The sequence below is a fragment of the Maylandia zebra genome, linkage group LG4 (assembly GCF_041146795.1).
Source record: "Maylandia zebra isolate NMK-2024a linkage group LG4, Mzebra_GT3a, whole genome shotgun sequence".
In the NCBI taxonomy this organism is placed as follows: Eukaryota; Metazoa; Chordata; class Actinopteri; order Cichliformes; family Cichlidae; genus Maylandia; species Maylandia zebra.
The window spans coordinates 28,535,121-28,562,205 of record NC_135170.1 but is presented as its reverse complement, the minus strand read 5'-3'; the positions used below and the strand labels follow the sequence as shown (position 1 = coordinate 28,562,205).

Genomic DNA, 27,085 nt, shown 5'->3' with positions numbered 1-27,085 from the left:
CATGAATACAGCTAACACAGGAAAGGATGTTTATAGAAACAACAAAAAAACCTTCATTAAAATGAGCTGTCACCTACTTGAAATTCACTCATAATTCAGCACACAGCAGCTGTAAATCTCAACACACAGCATGAACTTTGCTGCTGCAGTTCAAAGGGACAGTTTTTGGTGAGAAAAAAAAAAAAAGCAGGTTCTGGCTGATACACAACATGGCATGAACTGCATCTTAGCCACTGAGAACCACTGATAACAAAAGTAAACAATATTCATTCTGCTGGATTTGGACCAACTGAAGCTGAAATTTTAAGCTTTTTGATTAAAGGAAAATCTGAAAGTTGCAGAAAGATCACCACACACATTGCTTCATAGTGTGATGTAGCTCAATTATGAGAGAGAATACTCATTACATTTCCTGCCATTGAAGCCAAATTGAATTGAAATACGACAACTATAAAATTTTAAATGGCACACTGTAAAGACATTTAAATTTATACATACAATAATTTGACATTTCAGCACTTTATCAGCTTGTCACAGCTCCATTTATGTACATCTCAAAATGTGTCGGATTACAAGCCAAATCTCAGTGATAAATTGTTGAGACCTCATATAGCATTTTCCTGATAACACGCTTAGCAATGATTGTTACTCTGCAGTAGTTTCCATTATCTGCTACAGCTGAGGAGTGGCTCAGTGTTCGTCCACTGAAGCTGAAACAGCTCCTTTGGTTCAGCATTAAGCTACAAAGTCATGCTTGATGTGACAGAGGGGAACGTGTTGGCTCATGAGTTCCCTTCCCCTCTTTTCTCTTTGTTGATTATTTTAAAATGCACCATAAACTTTACCATCAGTTCACTCAATCTGTAAGAAGAGTTCTCGCTATTAAGATCTAATCTCCCCTCATGTTTTTTATCTCAGTGTGGGCAACTATGGCTACTGCAGATGGTGATTACCATTAGTTAAACACAATATTTTGCCTGCCTGACACATTGAAAACTGCACTTTCAGTGACTTCTGTACTGCTGGATTCCCAAATCAAATAACAATCAGAATATCCTGAAATACACTCAGTTAAACATGTATGTACATTTCAAAGCTTAAAGTGATTTGCATTAAACTTATATCTGCTCATTCCAATGCCACCTTTCACCTCTGCCACGTGTGATGAGGTAATCAAATTGCAGCCAGGGAGTCACTGATGAGTCAAAGTGAGTAAATACTGTGGCATAGCTTGAGGCTGATCAACATTTTTTTACTCTTAGAGGCCAGAGTAAGCTCAAAAAGTCCATTTTTGGGAGTTAACTAGAGGCCAAGTGCAGTCAGTAAAGCTGACCGTTGAGCTGCCGCAGCACTCCAACAACAAACTCCCGCAGTGTCTAGGAAAGAACATAAGCAGAAAACAAACTATAAATACCTCAACATACACAAAATAATAAAGTTCTCATGGGTTTTTTAAACATACTCCTTACCTGTGGCTTGCAGTGTTCCTCAATCCAACTGAAAACACAGGCCGAAAGTTCTTGGAAGCTGCTCACTGAAACAGAGTTGCTGAAAGATTGAAACAGGGAGTCCATGATGCTCTGAAAGATGTTGAACTTGACCTGGTCCGACACCTGATCCTCTCCCTGCTGTGGGTTGTTCTGGTGAGCCTTCACTATGTGCTCATAGTTCCTATTAAAACATTTAAAAAAAAAAAAAAAAAAAAGGGGGGGGGGGGGGGGTTAATATAATTTCATAAACAATGAATTTGAGTCATTCTTTTGAGAACATGGATAAAAGCACACATCAATGCATTCCCTACTCCAAAGTTTTCTTTCTTTGCCCCCAGACCAGCATTCTTTTTACAATCTGTCTTTTCATCGGTCTGGATGGAGAAAAGATGCGACTTGCACACAGTGCAGGTATGTTGAGAGGATTTAGGGAAGTCTCAGATCGCCAAAAAAAAGAAGACCTGTGAAGTACACAATGTGGAAAAAGCAGTTTGGCTTATGAATTTTAAACCACTCACGTTTTCATAATCTTAAGCGCCATCACTTCTTTTCTTAGGACAGAAACTTCCTCCTCTTGCTTCTTCTTTTCTTTGTGAAGGAAATGGATGTAGTCAATTGCTAAAAAAAACCCAAAAAAACAACACAACAACAACCAAGAAATCGTCAGTTGGGGATTTTTGCCTTATACACAAGTTTTAGGTACACTGTTGAAAGTTAACCTTTATACTGAGGGTGTTGGTACTGTTACTTCCCCTTTTGTTGGGTAAAGGAGCCCCTGCAAGACAGGAAATATCTGTTCTTCCTTGAACTTAGTCTATCGTCTCTTTTTATTGTTAAATGTGGCCAAGTGAGATGTAACTAAATGAAAGCTAGCACCATACAAAACAAGTTCAGTACTATTGTTTTGTGCTCTTTTCTTATCAAGATGTCAGATGTATTAATTAATATATAGATTATCTCAAACTAAATCTGAAGTCAAGGTTACTCAGCAGAGGCAGTCCAAGTTTGTTCAAATGTTAACAAAGGTTATGTTTGACCACATCTTACTTTTTTGCAGAATAGTAGCCTTGCTGATCTTCTGTGCTCCCACCGCAAATTCAGACTGCTGCTGGCAGGTTGGAACGATTGACTGGAGGTCATCATATCCTTTCTAATGTTAAAAGAGAGCAACTAGTAACTACTGAAAAAAGTTAAAGCAAATCTCCAACTTTCAAGATGTGTGTCCTTACTTTAATAGCATCTCTACGCTTCTGCTCAGCTTGTGTGTGTGCTTGTCTCCGACGATCTTTATACGAGTCCTTATATGTTTCATGCCTGTAGTCGCTGTCTTCATCATCTATGTGGGAATAGATTAATACTCATTAATGAAAAAATAAAAATCTGAACCATGACATTAGCAGTGTTTTTGTTAGCCAACTTACAAAATGCTGAGGTAGCTATTTTTAAAAAGTTGATCAAATCAATTCATAACTGTACAAGATTATTAACCCTGGAGTCATTCCTGTGTTGGCACTCATTTCACACATATAGGCAACCTCATTGTTTTTCATCAGTATGAATTACTGTGATGCACTTAATTTACAAAGTAAATTATTATTTAACATCTCATAAAACCCTCAAAGAATTTAAGAAAATATTGTAAAATACGAAACACATGTTTCCATAATTAAACATGGAATGATATAGGAAATATTTTCTACCTCACACAGCAATCCCTGTGTTTGGGAAGTAAGAAAATTGTATGTATAAAGCAGTCACAAAACATTGTACAGCAAAATAGAGTAAAATAAATGTGAAAATTAACTGCTGGAATAGCAATACAAAATTTTTTTAGATCTTTATTTATATTTATTCAAACTGTGTTTTTGTTTTTTTAAGACATATTTCAGGGCCATGTTTACTGTTTTGTTAATGTAACATATACATTTTCTAACTTCTGGAATAAATAAAAATAAAAGCTTTAGAGCTAAGCTTAATATATATTTTTTATTAATCACAAGCAAGAGAGATTTTTCCTTTTGTACAAATCATGGAGAAATATAAGCAAAGCTGTCTCTATGGCTACGTTCACACTGCAGGCGAAAGCGCATCAAATCCGATTTTTTTGACCCTATGCGACCCATATCCAATCATGGTGTGACAGTGTGAACGGCACAAATCCGATATTTTCAAATCCGATCTGGGTCACTTTCGTATGTGGTACTGAATCCGATCCATATCCGATGTTTCAGAAAGCGACTGCTGTGTGAACGGTCAAGTCGCATTAAATCCGTCTTTTACGTCACTGACATAAGACAGACGCCAATTATCAGCGCCAGAGAAGCGCCCGAGAAGACATCGCGAACGCTTCCTGGCCATCCGGTGAGACTGCTGGGAAGACAACGTTGGAGAAACGTGAACATTTTATTTGTACTGCATAGCCTGCAGATTCTGACAGAAATCTGCAACTATCCTTTGAAGCACCGCTCCTCTAAAACAGCAATAAGGATCATTATTAGGTTATTTACATTATTATGTAAATAACAAAATAACTTAAAGCAAAAATTGGGAAACATGAAGTCCGAAGTCTTTATATTAAGGGCCATCAGTCAAACAATATAGTTTGCTCTGGGTCTAAACAGAGCACGTTGTGTGTGACGTCTTCTTTTGCGCATGCGGGCCGCTTTGAGCGTTCACACTAGAGAGCGTTTGCTGTCGCATTTTATTTGTAGTGTGAACGAGCAGACAAAAAAAATCGGATTTGATCAAAAAATCGGAATTGAGCATTAAGACCTGCAGTGTGAACGTAGCCTAAGTCTCATTGTATTTCGCTTTTACACTAAATAAACAAAAATGAAACTTTTTTTTTATAAATATCTGACTGGCTCAGGCTACAACAACTAAACAAGTAAACAATTAACCTACACTACAATTACATTACTAGTATCAAACTATCACATAAATATACAACATTCAAACCCAGTACCTGTATTTGGCACTGAAGAGGCACTTGTTGAGCCGATACTGTTGGCCCGGGACACTACAGTACCCTTTCTGATTGCTTCAGAGATATAACCTAGACAACAAGACAGCAGTGATCAAACATAACTCACAACAAAATCAAAACATATTTTGATGTACATCTATAATCAGTATCATGTGAGAGATCAGATTACACTGGTGATGAAGTACAACACAAGAACTGACTGAATACTCACTGTTGTCAAAGCCACCATCGCTGAAAGCACCATCGGATGTCTGCCGAGCCATCACGAGAGAGCAGAAGACAGAAAAAGGCAAAAAAAAAAAATAAGAGGCTGTGCAGCTAATGACAAGGGAAAACGCTGTGCTGCCCTACATTTGTTTGACAAAAGAGCAATAGCCAGCCAGTTAAGCCCCCACTGAGCATTGCCCTGATTTGTCCAATTCAGGAAAACAGGTGGGTAAAAAGCTGTAGAAAATAAGAGCCTTCATCACAGAACTATTGTTTGATGTAGGGCACAGCTGTCTAATTTGTGGTTTCCAAAGTCTCAAAAGCTCAGGAGGGGGAAAAATGAATATATGTTAAGTTTAAACAATAGATCCTACTACATGTTTACTTACGTACTGTAAAATTACTATACCCAATTTATTTCAGAGACATATTTTTTTAAAATGGGGGCCCTGAACACATGTTAATTATTTTTAATTATTTATTTTATTTATTTTATTTCCACAGACTCCATATTAAGGAATCGGTGGAACGAAGACAATTTCAATTTCTGTGGTCTGGTAATTAATTATATACAGTATATAGTAGCCTATCAGACAAGGTAATGTGAGCTTCACAAACACTGATGCTGCACTGTAGATTTGCAAGAAACAAGCAGCTACTCAGACCTTTTTTCTTTTATTTAACTTTGCGTGTGTAGGTGAAGACATGTTGTATACACCATAGGGGGAACAATGGCTGATTTGTTTACATAAGTAGGCAATTGGTTAGCTAACCAATACAGCTTTCTAAGGTTATCAAAACCTCGGATGCTAACGTTAGTTAGCCACGGAGCTAACAAACCGTGTACTCCCTGCACTTTACTAAAGCTTCAACTTTAAGACAGCACAGCTTTTGCCATTTGCCAGTGCTGCCATACGCCTAACACATGAGTCATTTCAAACCAAAAAAGAGGTTTCTGATAGCAGTTACTCACTTTCCACTGGTCCTCTGGAGATGTTGTCGAGTCCGTCATTTTGGAATGCGACGAATTTCTTCTTCTGTGCACCATGGTAGTGAATTGTAACTGTTCTTGAAAACGCCACCCCATGGTTTGAAAGTAATACTGCAGTGACTGACCGCATAAAATGTAGGTTTATGTCACAGAAAGACTGTATTGAAAAGAAAAACCAAACAAACAGAAGGCGTATATAGTAAGAGAGGAAAACTAAAATAATATTTTTTATCAGTTCTTTGTCTCTTAAACACTTAAATAAATCTGCTTTCTTTCAACTGCTCTCTAATCTTGTTCATCATGGCCAGTGAAAATCTTAGCATCTTCAACTCTGCCACCTCCAGGTCTGCTTATCTCTTTTTTTAGCGATAACATTTCCTATCTCATTTTTGCAGCTATCTTCCTGTCACAAATCACCCCTGAAACTTGCGTCAATCCTCTTCTTCAGGTATCTTGTGTACCTACTGTTGCTTTACATGAAAAACACCAAGTATTTAAACTCACTTTACTTCAATACCTGTGCTCCACCGTTACACCTGTAAGTAAATGATTAGCTTTATCCTTTTGATGATTTTTCCCCAGCATTTCCCAGATGTCTAAACACCTCTCCAATCTTCTCTTTTGATCTTTTCTTTTCACTCAGCTGATAACACGCCTTCCCGTGAGTCTCAGAAAGCTTTGAAAATGAATATCCTGTTGCATCAGAGCTAATAATTTTCACTTTCTCGAAGAAATGCATCTGTGATAAACTTATTATTCTTTTCCTCAATAGAAATCACAAAAACGTCTTAAATTACTGAGCCAACGAAAGGCTCAGTAATTTAAGTAATTCCCACTGGATAGATCTCACTAGATGCAGTAGTCATCTTCACCCACAGAGGGGTGTTGTTTGACAATTCTTGTCATGCTGAAACCACCGTTACCTGTCTGGATTAAACCACCACATGAAGGGAAAATACCAAAACAAATGTAACCTTTGACTCATGTCAAGCTGACATCAGTAAAATGACTAAATCTAGTACAAAAAGGTGGTTTCTTTGTGAAATGTTGCAAAGTTTCCTTTAATTGTGTAGTTGATTTACATCTAAATCGACATCTGTTAATCTTACAAATCTGGACAGAGTCTGCTCTCCTTCATTCCTGTAGTATCTTTTCTTTATCATCACCCACCTACTGCATGGTTACGTGTTTATCTTCCACCATGTCCTCCGCCCCAGGTTCTATAGCTGTCGTGCACAGGAAGTTACTCTTCTGCTTTTGTGCTTCTGTGGTTTCTGACTGTGTCACACTCCTCGCCCGCCTTCCTCTCACGCGCAGGCTTCGATACTAAACTATTTAAGGGAGTTCTCGGTCAACTAATGTAGACAACAGTGCACGAGGCATAGGTGGACTTTTCTTTCTAACAGGCTTTAACAGGACTTATCACCTCATTTTCAAAAGGAATTTGAAGACAACTTAAGGAGAAGGGGGCCATGAGGATAAACTTTCTTTTTCATTGCCCACCCTGTCCTCGGGTGTGAGGCGGATTTTGTAAAGCTGAGAATTAATGTAGACTTCCCTAGAGGCCCTAGACTTGGTTTGATTAGGCCTTTTTGCTATTGTAATTCAAAGTGACCATCTTTTGTCACTTTGCTTGTGGATACGGTGATTTCCTGGAGGAAACAGTTTGCGTAAATCAGTCCCCCTGGATTACTTGTGGAGATTAGTGATGGGGAATGCGGCTGGTGGGGGATTGGAGCATGAACCGGCCGAAGGTCGAGAGGCCAGAAACTCAGTCAGTGCAGCTTCAGCAATGAATGACTCTGCACCAACCTTGCAAAAAAAGCAGCCTCCTCAACCCAAACTTCCCATGCCACCAGAGAAGGAGCTGGAGGAGCGCTTCAACACGGTTCTGGTGAGTGAGAGCATGACACGCCATACACCCTTACTGGATGTGAAATCAGGCAGATTTTGCACAAAGTTTTGGTTTGTATATGTAAGGGCGATTGCGCAAGTAAGTAAGTGATTAAGAGGATCACAAAAAACACGTATCAAATCAGCTTTCATTTTACATTGTTACATTGTTAAAGTAATAACCCAAGTTTGAAAGTGACTGGTCTTTCACTCTTTGGAAATTTACTTTGCTCTAATATAGACTCCAATATGTACTTTACTTCATTTCTTATACTCTCTAGGTATATCTATAATATATATAAAGCTATTTGTCAAGTGAGAAGAAAGAGCTGAACGTTAGAAAGACCGTTAGACCCTCAGTCAGAGTCTAATGGTCTGTCATTTTGTCTAGTCAAATTTGCACAAATACCATCAGTTACTTAAAATTTTACTTTAGTGATAAAAACAATGACAATCCTGTCAACAAGTTGCCAAATTCTTCATGGTTTGATTAGAAAAATTCAAGCCAGAAACTGCTTGATAAATGCATGCACAACAGCAGGCTGAAATGGGAAGTTGAGCAATGCATTTACATGACGGAGGCCACAGGACCGGAAAGGAACTGTTTCACCATTCTTTCAACAGTCTCACAACAAGTTAGTAAAGATAAAACTTCAAGTATTACGATCTTTTAGATTATATGTTGCGCAAAATATCAAACCATGATGCTTAGACTATCTTAATCCTGGCTTATTCTTTACCTTTTTTTAAATGAAAAAATAGAGTTAGCTATAAGATTTTTGATTTGTTTTTTCTTCAGTAATGCTAAGAAAAAAAATACAGATCTACAAAAGTGAAACAAAGACACTATATTGTAAACAGTCATGTTAATCTGACATATCTTAGCCAGTAACATATATGAGTTAAGAGTTTTACTTATTCAAGGCTCAAGTTCTCCAGATTTTTACATCTAAATAGTTCAGTTTCTCATTTTTAATTTTCTATAATGTCTGGCATTGTGGTTTATGTGCTAGATGATTTACAGCATTAAGTGTCTAGATATACATTTTAACCACACTCATTAAAACCACTAGTCTGGAAGTGGGCAAATCTACTTAAAGCCACTGAAGATTCTTTGACCTGTCAACCCCTGAGGTTGTCCTGCCGCTGAACATCTGGATGTTGGTATCAAATCCTTTGAGACCCATGAGTTGTAGGGTGTGGCTTCCATGAGTCTGGCTTATACCACAGAGGAAAGCACCTGCCTGCTATTATCAATAATATTGACACAAAGTTTAGGATGGTACTTTAACATAGGCTTTCCCAACAAAACATTAAATTACAAACGCAGGATCAGTGTTAATCAGTGCCGTTTTACATGGGTTTTAACCTTTCAAGCAAATATTTAGCATACATACAAATTTAGTGTATATAAAAATAATGATTTTGTGTTTTTATAGAAGGTGGGGAGCAATTAGAGAGTTATTTTTTATATAGTAAAAAACAAACACTTTACACAGCAAATATAAATCCATGCAACTATTCCAACTAAAACTATTCGCCTTTTCTCAAAAATGACATTGATTGGAACAGCATACCATGATTATTCTAAAAACAAGTCAAAATTCACACCATGTCTGCTTCATATGACAAACCTTGAATGGAAACATCATTATAATTTCATGCAAGATAATACCGTTTAGAGCCAGGGTTAACAGTTCATCAATATCTACACAAAATGTGCTCTCCGGAAAATGACAACACCCTCTCGAGTGTCTTCCTTCTTCAGTAAAATACTTGTCACTTGTCAAACCTCAGACTAGAGATTATATGGTGACCTCACCAGCAAGGAAACGAGAAGTGAACCTTCTTTCTTTTCTTTTTTTGCATTACTGAAAAATGTGAGTACTTTTTATTTTTGAGCAACTAAATCAGAAGCTATAAACTTCATAATGCGAGGCACTCACATTACCATTTTTTTAAGCACCACAAAACCACAGCAAGACCTCTCCCTTACATCAGCCAAGGAAGGAGCCTCATCTCCTCGAGCACCAATGCATCAGATCATTTCCGTTTTCACTCCTCCCTTTTCAAAGAAAAAAAAAGTGCACAGAAGATGTCAAACCACTGCTCGAATGTACACAAAACTAGATTCAAAAGCCACACCCAACATCAACTGAAATTATTGAAACTTGCTGTAAATGATCACATTGATTCAAGCTTTTGATCAGCTACATGAAAAATAGTACCAGTGCAGAACCAGCTGCAATAATGTGAGAGAAGACTGTGAAAAAATATCTTTAAGCGAGACATAAATAATTACAGGGAATTAGTGATCAAAGCAAGTAAGTTCATTTTGTGAGTGAAGCCTTTTTCCTTGATGCAGGGGCATAATTCTTAATTATGTTATGACCCCCCCCCCCATAATCAGACCCAACCAATATAAATAGGCTGTTAATTTTCTTTACTCATTTCAGTTATTACCAGCAAAATAGTTGCATGTTTAATCATCTGGAAATTTACCCTGATTTATTTAGACAGAGATCTTGACCCCCCCAATGTTCAGCACAAAGTTACACCAATGCCTTGACGTATCTTCTTCCTTTTAATTAGACCTTCTTTAAAAAAAAAAAAAAAAAAAAAAAAACATCAACAACAGCCTCCTCTCATTCAGTTTCTGTGAATGGGGAAATAACCTTAGCACATGACATGTCCCTGTAGGTTTGATAACTCAGTGTGAAACTGCCCTTTTGGACAGTTGTATGCCAACTCAAAAGTCAACCTACACTGGAATCATGGATACTTGGTCTGTATAAAGGTCTTTATGAATTTCAGAAAATAACAGAAATATTACGTGCAGTTTATGACCGAAAAAGATATTTTTACTAAAGCCGAAACAGACTGCACAGATAATGTCTAAACATGGGTCATATTGTTTAAAAAGTCAATAAAAGTGTTGCTGAAGCTTGAGTAGACACTGAAAGCGTGTAACACATCGGTACCTATTGGCAACGATCAATGCATACACGTAAACACTGAGTCATCTGCTACCAGTAGGAGTTACCGCCTTTCAGTTTTATGCTGAAAGTGCATCTGAGGTATTGTTGTTTTGCATATTGTTACATGAGCAGGAAACACAAAGAAATTATAACATATAGTATAATATCTCTCTGCTAAATATCAGTGGAGATGGAGTTGATTTTTTTTGTACTCCAAATACATTTTCATGTAAATTCTAAAACCCATTTTATATCTTTACATCTTTCTTCTTTCAGAGTTCCATGAACTTGCCTCCAGATAAACTCCAGCTGTTGAGTCAATACGACAATGAAAAGAAATGGGAATTAGTCTGTGATCAGGTGAGAGCTTTTATTTGTTTTTTATGAGTGACATATGCCATCAAAATGGACACGATTCTTGCAGCGTTGGCTCCACTGGGGGCAGAGTTGATATAAAGTGCGCAAATACACAAAGGGGAGAGTCTTTGCAAACCTTGCAACATAGTTTCTGTGGTGGCAACTGATAGAGGCGTCGGCATGGAAACAGAGAGCGGTTTGTGCTCGTTGTGTTTACTAGAATAACTTCAAATGCAGCTTGCTGGTAAAATATGGTTCTGGATCAGTCATTATTTGGGGTCGCTGCTTAAATTAATTCTACTTCAGCATGTGCTGACTCTATCCTCTGTAAAATATTCTCCCACAGGAGCGTTTCCAGGTGAAGAGCCCCCCATCCACTTACCTGACCAAGATCAAAAGCCTCTACCAGGATCAAGGAGGGGTGTCTCGTAGGGTCAGTAGAAAGCATTTTTGTTCTTTCAAATGTATCACCTCCATATGCGTGCATCATGTACCTGCATCAGTGACTTTAACCTCTTCTGCTTTTTTAGTTGAAGAAAAGGATCCAAGATGCCACCCAGGTCCTTAAAAATTTGGAGATATCCCTTCGGACCAATCACATTGGGTGAGCCTGTTTGTTTCATGAGCTTCTGTTTGGTTTATGAGTGTTTAAGGTTTAATGTATTTTATTTTGGTTTTTAGTGCGCCACAAGTATGTTTTCCAGATTTTTATAGCAGTTTCATGCAATCCAACCTGAAAATCTTTATCAATCATTAACGCTAAAAGATGATTTAAGGTGAACTTTAGTGAAACTGCAAACTGTCTGTGCACTTTACCTACATAAACCATTTAGCTGTTTTAGTTTCACTTGATATTTTTCAGCTGCTGATCAACAACTTTGCTGAAGTGGTTCTTCACCGCATCAACAGTTATATATAGTTTATATACAACCTTTTACAGAAACAGTACTTAAAGCTTCCATGTATTGTTACATTTGTACATAAAGTGGAAAAGTTGATAAAGCCAGTGCAGAAATAGTCTGGGGTTTGTTTGTTTTTAGCCCTTTGACTTTGTTGCATTTTTTTTTCCTTCATAGTGCAACTTGTCAAAAAAAAAATGTAAGATTGCAAAAGAAAATCACCTGACTGTGCTGGATTCCATATTTAGAGTAGGACTGTGTTCTGTTTTCTTTCTAAAGTTACAATCTTTGGCTATAAATCCAGTCTGGGCACAGAATCTATTACATATGGTCACTCCTCATGATTTACTTTTCTTTTTGAAGATGGGCCCAGGAGTTTCTCAATGAACAGAATAAAGGTTTGGATGTTCTGGTGGAGTACCTGTCCTATGCACAAAGTGACAGCTCGTGAGTACTAAGCAGACATGAATGCTATTTTAGAATCTGACTGTGTTTCGAAACGTAATTATTCTATTATAGATTATGTTAAAAAGATGTCTATCTTTACACGTTTAAGGTTTGAGGTTGAGGCTATAGAAAATGGAGGCAGCCTGTCAGACAGAGGAAAATCAGCAGAAAGGTCAATGGAAGACTTGACCAAGAGCTCCAGCAGCCATCAGTCACATGGCATGACCAGAGCAGCTCGTGCACTGACTGTAAGGTAAGAAACTCGAGACTTGAAAGGTTACTGAGGTAACCTTCAGCGATGGTTTCAGAGATGTTGCACCGTTCAAATCCCTTTGAATGAAGAATGAACTTTAAACATAAGCAGCTCTACACACTGTCAAAAAATAGACTCATGCAAAGCAGAAGTGGTGTGAAAACTCCACGAACTTCTGCGGTACTGATAAGTACCACAGTGGTTTCCACTGCTGTGAGAACTGTGCCATGCTACACCTCTCTTTCTTTTAAGAAGTTGTTGATGTATAAATATTTAGGATTGAATTTGAGGAAATCTGTGAGCCCAGAAATAGAAATACTGTCAAATAAAGTGACAGCTCTAACTGATATATAAGTTAGAGCTTATAAGATTATAACTCTACAATATGAAACATAGGTTTAGGTTTAGTAACTTAACCGAAACAGTGCTACAGCACAGCCTCCTCTTAAAAAAGATAACCCTTGACATTCTCATGCTCTCATTCATTCAGATCCCCTCACGTGGTCATCTAACTGTTTGTTAGTTCGTCTTTGATCCTTTATCTTCATTCCATGTTGTGCTACATAGCATCTGTCAAACACAGTTACTGTCCCAAACCCTAGAAGTCAAAGCTACAAGTATCTCACTGCATATCTTACCATATCCTGGCATCGACTTCAAATCATTTGCACATGCAGGAGATTCTCTTCCCTCAAACATGTATTCCAACATGTATTACTGCTTCACAGAATAAGCACCACTCTGGTAAACAAGATGCATAAGAAGTCCCACATAAACAACCAGAGAGATGATGTACATGTGTGCATAATGTGCCTGCGAGCCATCATGAACTATCAGGTAAAGCTTTAGCACACAGTCTAATAAAGTCACTTAATTCCTATGCTGTCTTTAAAATGGATTATCACAGTATATGACATGTTTTCTGGGTTGCTAAAAGAAACAGTTCTTGTTTCTTGCACATTTGATCACATTTACTCTGGAGTGAACAGCTGTTTATATATCTTCCGTCTGCTTTTAGTCTGGTTTTAATTTGGTGATGACTCACCCACGCTGCGTGAATGAGATCACCCTCAGTCTCAACAGCAGGAATCCCAGGTGAGCGCATTTGTCTGTGAGATAAAGTGTGTTAACTGTCTGCATCCACATCTCACCCATCCTCCTCTGTCGTGGCAGGACCAAAGCTCTTGTTTTGGAGCTGCTGGCTGCCGTGTGTCTCGTCCGAGGAGGACACGACATCATTCTCTCTGCCTTTGACAATTTTAAAGAGGTGAAATAAAAAATAATAATTTCTGGCAATTTCCTCATATTGCAAGAGCCCTATTTGACTTTGACTGTTCAGTCATCTAATTATTTCAGACTTCTCCTCTTTCATTGCTCATCTTCTGACTAACAGTCTACTGCTCACATGCACTATGGTCATAATTTTAGCACGTCTAGAAGTCATGCATGTTTATGTTTAAGACTGAACTCATGTACCGTACTTAGGTGCAGAATATACTCTCAGTATTAATGTTCTCTGAGGTGGGCTAACACATTATTTTTAATCCTCCCATATTCACAATAATAAAAATACATATTTAGCAAGCTTTTATTTGTTTTGTTTTTTTAGGTGAGCAAAGAAAAGAACCGCTTTGAGAAGCTCATGGAGTACTTCGTCAATGATGACAACAACATTGACTTCATGGTAGGTACCACGGCCACTGGATGCAGCTTCACCAAGAGATCGTGTGCATGAACGACATTTAACTCTCATCGTTTCTACCCAAAGGTTGCCTGCATGCAGTTCATAAACATTGTGGTCCATTCAGTGGAGAACATGAACTTCCGTGTCCATCTACAATATGAGTTCACTCACCTTGGATTAGACAAGTATCTAGAGGTGTGTATATATTTTGTTTAAAGTCCCTCATAAGACCAGGAAAGCTACAGCTAATAGAAATGTATCTTTTGACACTGTATCTAAAATGGGCTGTGTTATTTCCAGATAAACAGATTCAGCTTCATGAGATTTTCTTAACTGGTGATTCTACATTGGTTTTAGGATTGATAGAGAGAATAGTTGTCTCTCCGTGTTAGTCTGCCGTACAATAAGTGTTAAATGGAAGCACAGATGCTGACCTAGTTAAAAGTTTGGTAGATAACTATTAAGTGATAATGATATACAGCAATTGTATTATATTTTTAGATTCACAAGAGGTCAGTCGCTTAACATCTTGTTAAGTTATTAACAAAGCCAAACAACTTTCATGACAGATACCATGTACTCTCTCTTTACAAGCTAACACCGCATGGAAAATATTAGCATTAACTGCTTTAATTTTACCAGACTAGAAGAAGCAGTGCCAGTTCAGTAGTCGAAGTGATCATTTATTCCTTTGCACTCCAACAGCTGTCCCAGCGGTAGAAAGCTTGTCAGATGTTTTTTCTTGTTTTGCCGATTTTATCATTTATAAACCAGACATAGTTTCTTTTCGGAACTTCATGCTGGTGATGATAAGGGTGCATGAATCATTGTTTGCCATCCAGTTCACTAGACACCTGTCCTTTTACAATCTGCTTCTTTGTTGGCGTTTCCACACCCCCTGGTGTTAACTGGAGGTGACAAAGACTTGCTACACCATCTTGTGGTACAAAAGGGGTATTGGTGCATGCACCAGGCCTATGGAAGTTTAACTTATGTGCACTGTGTTGGAGAAAGAATTCATAGGGGGTTTCTTTGCTTTTAATTTATAATGTCTCTTTCTGACAACTTCAAGCCTATAGTGAGAAAGAAAAATACTTTAATATAGCACTTAAATATTCAGTTTTCTGATAAATTAACAACTTCAAGTATCCAGATGTTCAATTCTAATGCCCACTTTCTTCCTCTTTTACTCAGCTGTCGCCTACTTTTTTGTCACACACTCACTTCCTCACTTCACAGTTAAGGGAAATGTATTCCTTTCTTTGATTAAAAAAAACAAACAAAGTTTAATTAGTGCTAATATTAAGATAAATGGCATAGTGACATTTTGTTTTCTGCCATTAAGATATTAAATTTAGCCTTAAAACCTCATGTTTCATTCTCATAAATTACATGTTTTTTTTATTAAAACAGAATCATGTTCTGTGATATTTTGTAAGTGATAATTTATTCCTATGATGTACCAATAGTGTGTATCTTTGTGTATTAGACTCTGAAGCTAACAGAGAGCGAGAAGCTGCAGGTCCAGATCCAGGCCTACTTGGACAATGTGTTAGATGTGGGAGCTCTGCTGGAGGATGCTGAGAACAGAGGAGGGGTGCTGGAGCATGTGGACGAATTACAGGAGCACAACGTTCAGGTTGGCATAGAAGAATCTGAGTGAATACACGGAGGCAATGTTGTTGCACATTACGTGAAATCGTGCTGAAGCAGTGTTGCTTGTGTGGTGTTGCAGCTGAGTGCACGGCTTCAGGAGATTGAGAACCAGACAGCAGACAGAATAACTGAACTGGAGACTCAGCTCATGCAAGCCACAAAGGAGGCTGAGCTGCTCAAAGTAAGTGCTGCCTTCGAGTTAGCCAAGGAACATATGTAATCTTTACACAGAGTTGTTTAAATAAGGTTAAAAGCATGTAAAAAAAAAAGAAAAAAGGACTTGAATAAATGTCGAAATTACTTTTTTTTTTGCCATGGTATGAGCATAACCCTGAGCATGGTAACACCAGGTGGTCTCCCCCCTTTATTTCAAACTACAATATCAACTTAATAACAGCTACAGGAGAAGATGACAAAATGTATCAAATGGTGATCATTTTTTATTTAACAGCAGTATATGGCTGATACTTTATTTTGCCCAGTAGTTATGTCTGGAAAAATCCCATCATTGAATTTGGATTTAGAATAAGTCAAAAGAAAATATGATGGCATAAAACCATATAGCAAACTGTCTTTTGTTTATGTTTTTGTCACCACTTTTTAAGGTTTAATCCAAAAGTATTCAATTAAACTTGACCATGCTACAACTCTGCGCACTTGTCCCTTGTAGGAAAGCCTGCGAGAGTCATGCTCCCAGGTTAGCACTTTGCAGCAGAGGGAAAGAGAGCGTGAGCTGGACAGGGAGAGGGAGAAGGACAGGGAGCGGCTGGGTATCACTGGCCCTCAGGGACCTTCAGAGCTAGAGCAGAAGATCCAGGAGCTGCAGGACAAAGGGCTAATCCGAGTGGGACGCACAGCCTCAGGAGGTCTGGACGTCAAAGTCATGCCTGTCACAGTCGTTGAATACATTCAAAGCCCAGCCCCAGCCAACCAAGCCAGCACTCCAGCCCCCCCGTCATCTAGCATCCCTTCGCCACCGCCACCGCCTCCTCTTCCAGGTGGCTCAGAGCAGACTGTCTCTCCACCTCCACCACCTCCATCTCTACCAGGAGGTCCTGCACCACCACCCCCTCCTCCTCCACCTCTTTCTGGCTCTGCAGCTGCCCCCCCACCTCCACCTCCTCTCCCTGGCACTGGCCCCCCACCTCCTCCTCCACCCCCTGGAGCTGGCCCCCCACCCCCACCTCCCCCACCTGGTGGTGGACCACCACCGCCTCCTGGAGCACCATCTGCAGACTCTGGTGAGGAGAATCCTGAATACCCCCCCCCCCCAAAAAAAGAAACATGATGAAAGAAAAGTGTTAACCATTCCTCTTGTTTTTCTATTTTCTCAGGGGCTAAGAGCAGGAAGCCTATTCAGACCAAGTTCAGGATGCCTCTGTTAAACTGGCAGGCATTAAAACCAAACCAAGTGACAGGCACAGTCTTCAACGAGCTAGATGATGAGCAAGTCTTGGGGGTAAGAATATGCTTTCTGCATCTTTTACATACAGCAGAAATTATATCCTGAAAGAAAATGAAATTCTAATGTGAGCACATTCCCTGGCTCTTTTTTTGTCTACCTCAGGAGTTGAATATGGAAATGTTTGAGGAACATTTCAAAACTAGGGCCCAGGGTAACCCAGCTGACCTGTCCAAGGTTAAGAAGAAGATGACCTCGAAAGCCCCCACCAAGACATCTTTGATTGATGGCAATAAAGCCAAAAATCTGGCCATCACTCTACGCAAGGGGGGAATGAGCCCGGCCGATATCTGCACGGCCATAGAAATGTACGTGCTTACTTTTGCATTATTGACCTTCAGCAGATGTTTTTGCCATAATGGCATATTCTGTTCCTTCCTTCACCCTGCCTCTTACACTGTTTATTGCCTACACTAACTCTAACCCTCGTTTGTACAGGTACGACCAGCAATCTTTGTCCATAGACTTCCTGGAACTGCTCGAACCATTCATACCATCAGATTTTGAGATGAAGCTTCTTGCTAACTATGAGAAAGATGGCCGTCCACTGGATGAGCTGACCAACGAAGACCAATTTATTTTACGCTTTGGGAAGATTCCTCGCCTCAACCAGCGAATAAACACTCTGACTTTCATGGGCAACTTTCCAGACAGCGTCAAACGGCTGCAGCCGGTTAGTCTGTTAAATGCTTTGTAACTTTGGCTGAAAGGGATTATAAACACATACTTACTCACATACATACTTCTTTTTTTTAAAAACTCCGTCCACAGCAACTGAACTCCATCATTTCTGCATCCATGTCTCTCAAGTCTTCAACCAAACTAAAAAAGATCCTAGAGGTAAGTAAAACAGTATGAATGCTAATGAGGCATCTAACTGTAACATTTGGTTCTCTTAACCCATTTATTTCCTTTCAGATTGTTCTTGCATTCGGTAACTACATGAACAGCAGTAAAAGAGGTGCAGCTTGTGGTTTCAGACTGCAGAGTCTGGATCTCGTAAGTAGTGTTTTGTTTTTGTTTTTATTTTATTTTGTTTGCTTTTCAATTTATGGAAGCTCAATGACATTTTTCACCATCTTCATATTTCAGCTGTTGGACACCAAATCCACTGACCGCTCACAGACGTTACTTCATTTCATCACCAATATTATCCAGGAAAAATACCCAGACCTGGTCAACTTCCACACCGAGCTACACTTTGTAGACAAGGCAGGCCTTGGTACATGCACACACTCAGGCTGACCAATCAACCTTCTTTTTAATTTGCTAAAAAGTTTAAACTCACTTGTGTTTCTTTGCCAGTCTCTCTTGACAGCATTCTTCAAGATATCCGCTCTCTAGAGCGAGGAATGGAGATGACCAAAAAGGAGTTCCTGGTGCAGGATGACAGCCCCGTGTTGAAGGAATTCATTAAAACAAATAGCGAACAGTTGGACACTTTAATCAAAGATAGCAAGACAGCACAGGTTTGTCTGAAGTTCTTATCAAGCTCTCAACTCTAAATAATGTCTCATCATATTCTGAAACATATTCATCTACTGTTCTGCGTGCAGGAGGCTTACGGCTCTGTGGTGGAGTACTTCGGAGAGAATCCTAAAACCACGCAGCCCTCAATGTTTTTCCCCATGTTTGGGCGCTTCATAAAGGCCTATAAAGTGAGTTTCTGTGGTAGCGTTCTGATATTTGTCCTTTATAACTCGTGAGCTATATTTTAATCCTCTGTCCCTTGTCTGAATGCAGACGGCACAGCAAGAGATTGAACAGAAGAAGAAAATGGAGAGCGAGAGCCGTGAGGTTAAAGAGTCACCATCTCCAAACAAGGCTGGACCACAAAAGGTAAGAAACTATACATACTGCTAGTGTGCAGTCATCTATAGGTTTTTTTTTAAAGCCTATATTAAATAAAATAGTGTAAAATATGAGTCATTCAGAAATGTACTTCAAAATATTCTTTAACTTTGTGATTTCTAAAGGGCCCAATGATGCCTAAGATGCCCCAGATGGACCTGATTGCAGAGCTGAAGAAGAGGCAGGTGAAACCACCAGTACGCGAGGGGAAGGACGGTGCACTGGAGGACATCATCACAGGTACAGTAACATGCTTCTTGCTTGAGAATCATTTTTAGTTTGTCTGCTGCAGTCTTGATGTTTAAATGAAGGGGAAATTCCACCATCACGTTTATGCACGTCTGTCTTTGTTTTTCATTAGATCTGAGGAACTCACCATACAGGCGGGCAGACGGTCGTCGGCCAGCCCAGCGCCAGGACACTTAAGCCAGTTTTTTCTTTTCTTTACAAATTTCCTTTTGTTAAACAATTGTAACTGGAATTACTCATTAAAATTCAAGCAGAAGACAAGTTTTAAACATTCTGTATATACAACTGTGTTACAATTAGCCATATGGCAGTGTGTATTAACGACATATTAGTGTCGTTTTGCTCTGTAAATATAAAGTTGGAAATATTTTAATAATAAACAGTCCATAAACTTTAATTGAAATGTTACAAAACATAACCATTTAAGTATTTCTAATGGATTTGTATTAAACTTGTATTACTGGTATACTGTTACCCATTCAGTAATAAAAAATACTTTGTTTTTAAAAGAAACCATTTTTTAACCATTGTGACCATAGTCTCAGAGGTCTGTGATTACTGGATCTGTCCTATAATACAATATTTGATATTAGGTTGAGCAGGCAAGCCATATGCCACAGGACCATTGCAGAGGCTTTGGTCTGAACCCACTCAGGGGCATTTGTTGCCTGTCTTCCCTTTCTCCCAGCTTTCCTGTCATAATAAAGGCTAAAAAGCTTCACTTGCTGACAAGTCAGTTTAAAGCAAGATCAGACACTACGACTGTACAAGAGAGCTGCACTTTATTTGACACACAATCACAGCAACTTATGTACAAAAGAAGGCAGGTTCAACTGCCTGCTGTCTTCTCACAGGAAAAACACACACATTTCTCACAGAATATCATGGCATCCACACTGATAAATTAGTATCTCCAGTATCAGTAGGCTTTTAAATTTATGTATCATTATATCATAGATCTATTTTCTGTATTATTTTTGTTCTTATATCACACTACTCTACAAATGGGAGAGTTACTCTGTGGAAAGAGGACACCATCACTGGTGACTTCTCTGGTTGGGGTGCGTTCAAGCATTCCTGACTCCTTTTCGCACTCTCAGCCACTATCATCATTGTCACATAACGTCACAGTAAGACTGAACATGCCCGTGTCACACATACCAAAATAATGTCTCATCCTTCATGTTTGTAAACCTATAACATAGAATCCTTCTCTGCTTTATTCTCACATTTCTGAGAAAACATGTAGACAACATATTTTTTTTAAAATCACCGTGCGATTGCTTGAGACTATACATGCATTGTTTTGTATATACCTTTGTACCCATCGTCATAGTTTATTATTTAAACATCTTCTTTTGGACATAACAATTTGTTGAACTCGCTAGGAATGACTTGGCCTATTTACAAGTCAATTTTGTTTTTCTACTTTTGATGCCAAGAGTTTGGAACATCCACACATTCATGTAAAAATCTCATATACATACTATAGAATGTAGATTCATTATATTTAAAAAAAAAAGATACAATGGCAAAAGAAAAGATAAAAGGTTAAATTCATAAAACTCCACATAATTTCCTTATTAATCCAACTTTCTGTTTTTTTTTACATTTATGGTTTAGCATAACTGCTATGTAAAGCCACTCAGAGGAACAGGTGGAGCAATATAAGCAACAAAAATGAACTTCCACCTGCCTGAATCTGTCTGCGCTGAGGATCCACATTCCTGCCATCCCTGTTCACAGCCAAGCATGACACAGAGATAAATTAAAGCCAAGTAATATTCCTTTTTTTTCCAAAGCAGCAAGGCCTTGTATGACGCTTTCAGGCCCACAAACTCACAGTTACTACATCTGTTTCCGACCATCTCCAGTATCATTAATACCAGGTCAATCATCACGACACAGAATGGGGAGAAACGAAAAAACAAAATTAAAAATAAAACAGAAACTGATCGCAGTTACAGAAAAAAGTACCCTTCCCAAAATAAAACAACAGTAGCAAAATAAGCCCAACACACAGGCACCGGTCCAGCCTCTTATATCTTAAAGTGACCTTTCACATAAAGAGGCAAAGGTGTACACGAGCTGGACGAGTATTTTCAGGGAAAAGCTTCTTTTTGTGTGTGTGTGTGTGTGTTTTCTTTACAAATTAAAATTACATAAAATCTAACTTGGTGTTCGTAAAGAAAAATTTAGAATTTAAAAATGAACTAACTTCAGAGTATATTACAGAGGCTAACTCTTATCTATACAGAGATTTTAAACAAATATAAAAATGTTCTGCATATGAATAAATAATCTCAGTGTGAAATGCAATATCTCTCAATGAATTAAAAAAAGAAAAATCTGTACAAAATGATCACTAATATATAAAACAGAAGATATGATGACATTTTACAGTATATAATTTAATCTAGGCCTATATATATATATTTATATATATATATATATATATATCACATTTTCTTCACAATTATATTATCATACACAAACATCTCACTTAGATATATTTATATATGTATATTTCTTGTATGTTTCATTTCAAGTTTGAGTTTTTCTGATTGCCAGAGGCATCCACTGTGAGTTTTTTTCGACATGCCCTCTAAACCTCCAGCCATGTTGAAATCACAGCCCGCTAACACTTGTCTTGAAAAAAAAAAAAAAGTCCAGAGAGCACTGTCACGCAATTCTGGGAGGGTTTCATTTCAGACTTTACTTAGGGGAAAGCAGCCAAGCGTGCATGCTTCCTCCCCATTGCTCACCAGACGCAAATGCAGCAAATTTAACTTGGAGAGTTATGGATTTGAGTGTGGAACAGCATGAGTAAGTGAATTTCTTTCATTTGACTTCACTCAATATGAAACCCGGGGCTTGAACCTGCCTGGCAGAGCTACAGAGCACCCAGGGGTGAGACTTAATTCGCTGTGCTGCGAGCTTGCAGTTGTGCACACTGTTAGAGCTGGGGATTGTTTAGTCAAATGCCACTGCTGCAACCTGACACACTGCATTTCAAGTGCCGTTTTCTTTTATCTGCGAAAAATGGGAACAAACCAGCTCTCGCAGCTTCTTCTTTGGGTAAAAGGGTTATTCTGTCATTGCTGCTGATCTACTACTGTAATACAAGATCATTTGGGGGGTTCTGGCAGGAGCAACGTCTTAGAGGCACTGGGAAAAACATGGTTACAGGTCCTTGTAGATAAGCAGGCAGGAGTATGTCAAAGGCAAAGAGCACTGCCTTGGTAAAATTGCAAGAGCGCTAATTATATATTGCACACATTGTTCATAATTGAAGCTTGTCAAACTTTGTTCTTGGATAACATCAGCTGAGCACTTTTGACTTTCAGAGATCCTTCACACCAAAGAATGCAAAGTGAAGAGGGCAGGGAAAGAAGTGCCCTCTGGCTGTCAGACCCTTCCTCTCATCTCTTTGGGTCTTTTATTTCACAAGCGCTCTCAATGGATACAGGACGAGTTAAAGCCGGCCTTATTAAAGTATCCTTCAAACACATGTCCCCAAACTAATCCCCTCTCCTAAAGCTGCCTACTCTTTGACATGAGCCCCTTTTCACATGTTTTAAACCTCAATGCCACAAAGCATCGATTTCACACAGTCATGCTGGAGAACCACTGAGAAGAATCACTTTGTCGGTTACGGTCCATTCAGCTACTTCACATCCCCAGCAGGCTGCCTCAAGGCAAACACGCAGGACAGGCCGCTTCCAAAGAGGTTCCTCGTGCAGGGTTCACACTGACACACCTTTGATGTGCTTGAAAATAATCCCAACTTGAGTTTCTATCATTGAGAAACACTGAAGGCCTTCATTCATAAAAGTTTCATGACTCAAAATGCAGGTAATATAACCAAAGCAATACTTGGAATCTAATGTGTAGCATATCAAATGTATATGCGAATGCTTCATCCTTTGTGCTTGTCATAATTAAAAAGAATTACAAAGTTAATTCTCGTTAATTGGGGATTTTGTGTTTGAGAGTCAACTGTGCTTGCTTTAGATTTCAATACTTTCCTCTCGTGTCGCTCTTGGTTTGTAAGACTCACTTTTAGGCTTTTTGTGTCATCTGCTCGTTTACAGAATGTGTTATATTTTACAATAAGGCCTAAAGTTTGATGTGATTAATTTTGAACTCAAGTATCCCAAGAGAAAGAATCTATCAGTGTAGATCTGGTGAGATCAGATTAATATAGCATAATTTACCAGAGTGCTCTTTATAAGTGGTGAAACAGATGTGACCTACGATGATTATTCACATGAGGTTGGCTGAAAGAAAAAAATAAGTGAGTCTGTGCTGTACAGGTTGCTTTTTCAAGTGTGTGTGTGAGAGAGAGACTGTGTATTTGTGTGTTGTTCATCAGTGTGTGTGCTTAAGTCTTTGGGATGGGTTGTGATGTCAGGCTCTGTAATGCCAGAGCAACCTAGAAGATGCTACTGTGGAAACATCCTGATTGTCATAATTAACTAGTTAATACACACATATGAAAACCAACATTTGAATACAATTCATCGTTTGCACTTTTCCCTTCTGTTTGCGTAACCGTGCCTCTTTGTCGTTTCTTTAAAAAGACTTGTGCTATTTCAGGACTGCTGCCTTCTTTGCATTCTTGTGAATGTGCTGCAGTTTCCAGTTTTCCAATTAGACATCTACTTTAAATGTCCCTAATTGCTGATGCAAGTATTTCGTTTGTAGGGTTGTAAATCTAGATTAAAATGCAAAATTAAATTAAAGCCGACTCCGAGACAGGAGGGGGAGGACAATTGTGTAAGCTCAGTTTGTACAAACAGAGGGGAAAACATAGCACCAGTTTAGAGTTTAAAACAGGCGATTTAAAAAAAGCCACAAATGCCCTTTTAACACTAAACAGCTTGAAACCTCGTTCATCACCATGGCCACCTTCTGATTTTTTGAATTTTTTTTTTTTTTGTTTTCCGAGTGGAATCACATTCTGTCAGGTGATGCAGGTAAGTCAAAACATTACTATCCTGAACACACACAACTACTGAACTCACTTGGTGATTATTGCAGCTCTTTTTTCTATATGATCAAAGTCACCATCTAGATATTTCAACTATGCCACTAACAACCCACTGAGAGTATGTATGTGAGAATGGTGCTGTCAGCAAATACAGCCAGACCACATCAGCTTATAGCAGGTAGCTGGTGGGAGGGGAGGCCTGTTTGTGCACTCTCTATCTGGGAAGGTGACAGAATGACTTTGTGGGAGAACTGCAGTAGATCTAAGGTACTGGATCAGAGTAGGACACTTGTCCATGAAGAAAACTGTGACTCCATTTACACTGTGGTAGACTGTGCAATAAAAGGAAGCAGAAAAAACAAGAAAAGAAAAATTAAAAAATCTTATAAGAACTGGAATATAAAGAATATTGTTCCATAATGCAGCTAGTTCATCTTTATGGTTCATGATGTGATGGTTGTGGTTGAGAACTGTATCCAAAGTCCTTATCCTCCTCCTATTCATCACTTGTTGCCAGGGTAAAGGTCCTTTTTCACAGGCTTGTTGCCACCATCCTTGGACCTGTTGAGGCTGGAGCTGTCGAGGCTACGCCTGCTGGGCTTGAGAACTCCAGAGGAGAAGGCAAAGGAACCAAAGGTGGGAGAGGAGGGAGATAGGGATGGAGTCGGGGTGCTTGGCGAGGATGAAGAGGAGGAGGTAGCAGTTGGAGTAGGGGAGGAGGATTGGCTGCTGGGCAGGGGCAGGGAGGAGGCTCGCTGCTCACGTAGGAGGCGGTGATGACGAAGGGCGGAGGAAAGCAGCAAGGCCTCAGCGCTCAGGCCGGAAGCAGATAGGCTTGCCAAGAGGGCCTTTGCTTGGCTTGAGGAGGCTGTAAGTGCAGGCATCGCCCCCTCCTGGGGGTACTTCCTCAGACCAGGAACAAATGCTGCCGCAGGAGAGGCCACTCGGCCTGAAAAAATGCCCATTTTGATACCAGAGAGGTATGGCTCAATGCTGCCACTGGTGCTGTAGGTCCCTTTCGCCTTCAGGTAGAATAGGGACACAGAAGACAGGAGGGAGCAGAGGAGGAATGTAAAGAGATGAGGTTTTCAGGGGTCGAAGGGAAAAATCATGAAAAATGAAAGTCTTAAAATTGGTTGTGGTTGGGTACTGTGCCCTGCAGCACCTTCCCTTACTATTACACTCAAACATTTCTGCGCAAGCATGCTTGCACACGCACACACACGCGCTTACACAGACTGGGTGTCAGACCATATATCAGAGTAAACATTGGGGATATGAAAGTAGTTGATAAGGTACAGGGAGCAGATGGTTGTGTGTATCTCTGGAGTCAGGTGAACAGGAGAAGAAGGAAACTGAAGATGCTGGACACGGACAGGTTGCTCACTGCTGCAGGTTTTATAGGTAGGGTATAGGTAGGGTAGATGGGCAGGCCAGAAGGTGCAGGGCAGCACAGGTTCACACGGGGTGACGGGGTAGGTGAGGTTGCACCGCAGGAACAAGTGTCAGAAGAAACATGTAATGAAGGGGAGGGGAGTGAAAACAGAACAGGAAAAAAACACAGGAAATTGTTATTCAGGTTGATATCAGATTGTGTGATGCAAGCCACGACACAGGCTGCCATCTACACGTGATAAACAAAATCACTGATACCACTGAGAAGGTGCAACAGTGAAAGTGGGCAAATGACACTGTTGACCACCTTTATTTTGACACTTGTTTTATTAATGTTGACTCATTAAAAATGTACACATTCACTTTCAGTCCTTTTGTGTAATGCAGAAATGAGACACTAGATGGCACTGTTTCAACAGTAGATTGAGACTTGTGAGCAATACGTTTACAACATGTATTTGTCCGTCTTTGTTAAGCAGACTACATCTGAGAGAACCGTTTCTGTGTTTCATGTGCAAATCCATTTAAAAAAGTAAATACTCATTTTTTAATATATGGCAAAAAATGTATTTTTGTACTTTTCAGATGAAGCAACAGGAGAAAAGTTGATTTCTGTGGCTATAAAAGTTTTATTCTGTTTGTTTTGGGTTTACGGGAATTAGTTCTGCTTGAAAAGACAGCAGGTGTGCTAGTCTAGACTGCACTGCTGGGAGGCTTTCATCTGCTCTGTTGCAGCTCCAGATCCTGGGCTGCCAACCGTTCCCAGAGAGCCGGGCTGTTCCTTCTGCTCAAGGAACTCTTCTCAAGCCTGGTGGACGCATTTTTTCCTGATCTGCGAGTACAGGAGAGCACCCCTTCATCTCACGCACTCAGACCTGCCTGCCAAATGATAACCTCCATGGATAGTCCCCTACTAACCCCAACTCATGCCCAACACCTTTAACTAGCCTGCTTTACTGCCAGAAGTAATAAGTGCCCAAATGGGAAATGGAAATAGGGTTTTGCAGCATGAAAATGATTCACATTGTCATGCCTTCCTTGATCTGTGCCAAAGCAAACGGAGAGAAATTGTGGCTTTGAACTGTCTGTTCTTATCCAACACATTGATTTGAAGGATCCTCATGCCTGAAATGGTCTAAGTATGTCTCAGTATAGCTTTATTGAGCAAGCAGCCCGAGTACAGCGGCACGAGGCGCTATCAGAAAAGCTCTGTTAATTTTAACACCTGCAAATACACATAGACAACGCTAGAATTAAATCTAAAAAAGAAACTAATTCTCCAGGGGGAATAAAG

The 27,085-nt window shown here is 39.4% G+C and overlaps 3 protein-coding genes across 3 annotated transcripts in view; 1 reads left to right on the top strand and 2 right to left on the bottom strand.

Moving 5' to 3' along the window:
* Positions 1–6: 6 nt before the first annotated feature.
* On the bottom strand, positions 7–5,770 carry mlx (MAX dimerization protein MLX). The gene is made up of 8 exons (XM_004552259.6): positions 5,657–5,770; positions 4,688–4,727; positions 4,456–4,545; positions 2,720–2,826; positions 2,538–2,640; positions 2,009–2,108; positions 1,470–1,671; positions 7–1,376 (listed from the first exon to the last, which is right to left on the bottom strand). The coding sequence occupies exons 1-8, from the start codon at positions 5,768–5,770 to the stop codon at positions 1,320–1,322; spliced, it is 813 nt and encodes a 270-aa protein (XP_004552316.3). The 3' UTR covers positions 7–1,319.
* A 1,180-nt stretch (positions 5,771–6,950) lies between these two features.
* fmnl1a (formin-like 1a) lies at positions 6,951–19,940 on the top strand. Its single transcript, XM_024802242.2, has 25 exons — positions 6,951–7,568; positions 10,822–10,905; positions 11,249–11,335; positions 11,433–11,506; positions 12,165–12,248; positions 12,358–12,501; positions 13,230–13,338; positions 13,520–13,596; positions 13,675–13,768; positions 14,111–14,185; positions 14,270–14,380; positions 15,675–15,824; positions 15,921–16,022; positions 16,512–17,082; positions 17,176–17,300; positions 17,409–17,611; positions 17,742–17,976; positions 18,075–18,143; positions 18,222–18,302; positions 18,396–18,525; positions 18,609–18,772; positions 18,860–18,961; positions 19,047–19,142; positions 19,280–19,394; positions 19,516–19,940. The coding sequence occupies exons 1-25, from the start codon at positions 7,383–7,385 to the stop codon at positions 19,578–19,580; spliced, it is 3,333 nt and encodes a 1,110-aa protein (XP_024658010.2). The 5' UTR covers positions 6,951–7,382; the 3' UTR covers positions 19,581–19,940.
* A 228-nt stretch (positions 19,941–20,168) lies between these two features.
* srcin1a (SRC kinase signaling inhibitor 1a) overlaps positions 20,169–27,085 on the bottom strand; it is a 76,756-nt gene continuing 69,839 nt past the window's right edge. The window contains exon 21 of the mRNA XM_076883348.1: positions 20,169–25,418. Coding sequence (XP_076739463.1) covers positions 24,900–25,418 — 519 coding nt within the window. The 3' untranslated portion in view covers positions 20,169–24,899. The remainder of the gene's footprint in view (positions 25,419–27,085) is intronic.

Excerpts from the sequence above, each read along its gene's own strand:
- fmnl1a (XM_024802242.2), top strand. The coding sequence starts at position 7,383 with ATGGGGAATGCGGCTGGTGGGGGATTGGAGCATGAACCGGCCGAAGGT. Across the intron at positions 17,977-18,074 it reads GCGTCAAACGGCTGCAGCCG|CAACTGAACTCCATCATTTC; the intron begins GTTAGTCTGTTA and ends CTCCGTCCACAG. Across the intron at positions 18,303-18,395 it reads GACTGCAGAGTCTGGATCTC|CTGTTGGACACCAAATCCAC; the intron begins GTAAGTAGTGTT and ends TTCATATTTCAG.
- mlx (XM_004552259.6), bottom strand. The coding sequence starts at position 5,770 with ATGGGGTGGCGTTTTCAAGAACAGTTACAATTCACTACCATGGTGCAC. Across the intron at positions 2,827-4,455 it reads CTCTTCAGTGCCAAATACAG|ATGATGAAGACAGCGACTAC; the intron begins GTACTGGGTTTG and ends ATTCCCACATAG. Across the intron at positions 1,672-2,008 it reads GCGCTTAAGATTATGAAAAC|GAACTATGAGCACATAGTGA; the intron begins GTGAGTGGTTTA and ends ATGTTTTAATAG.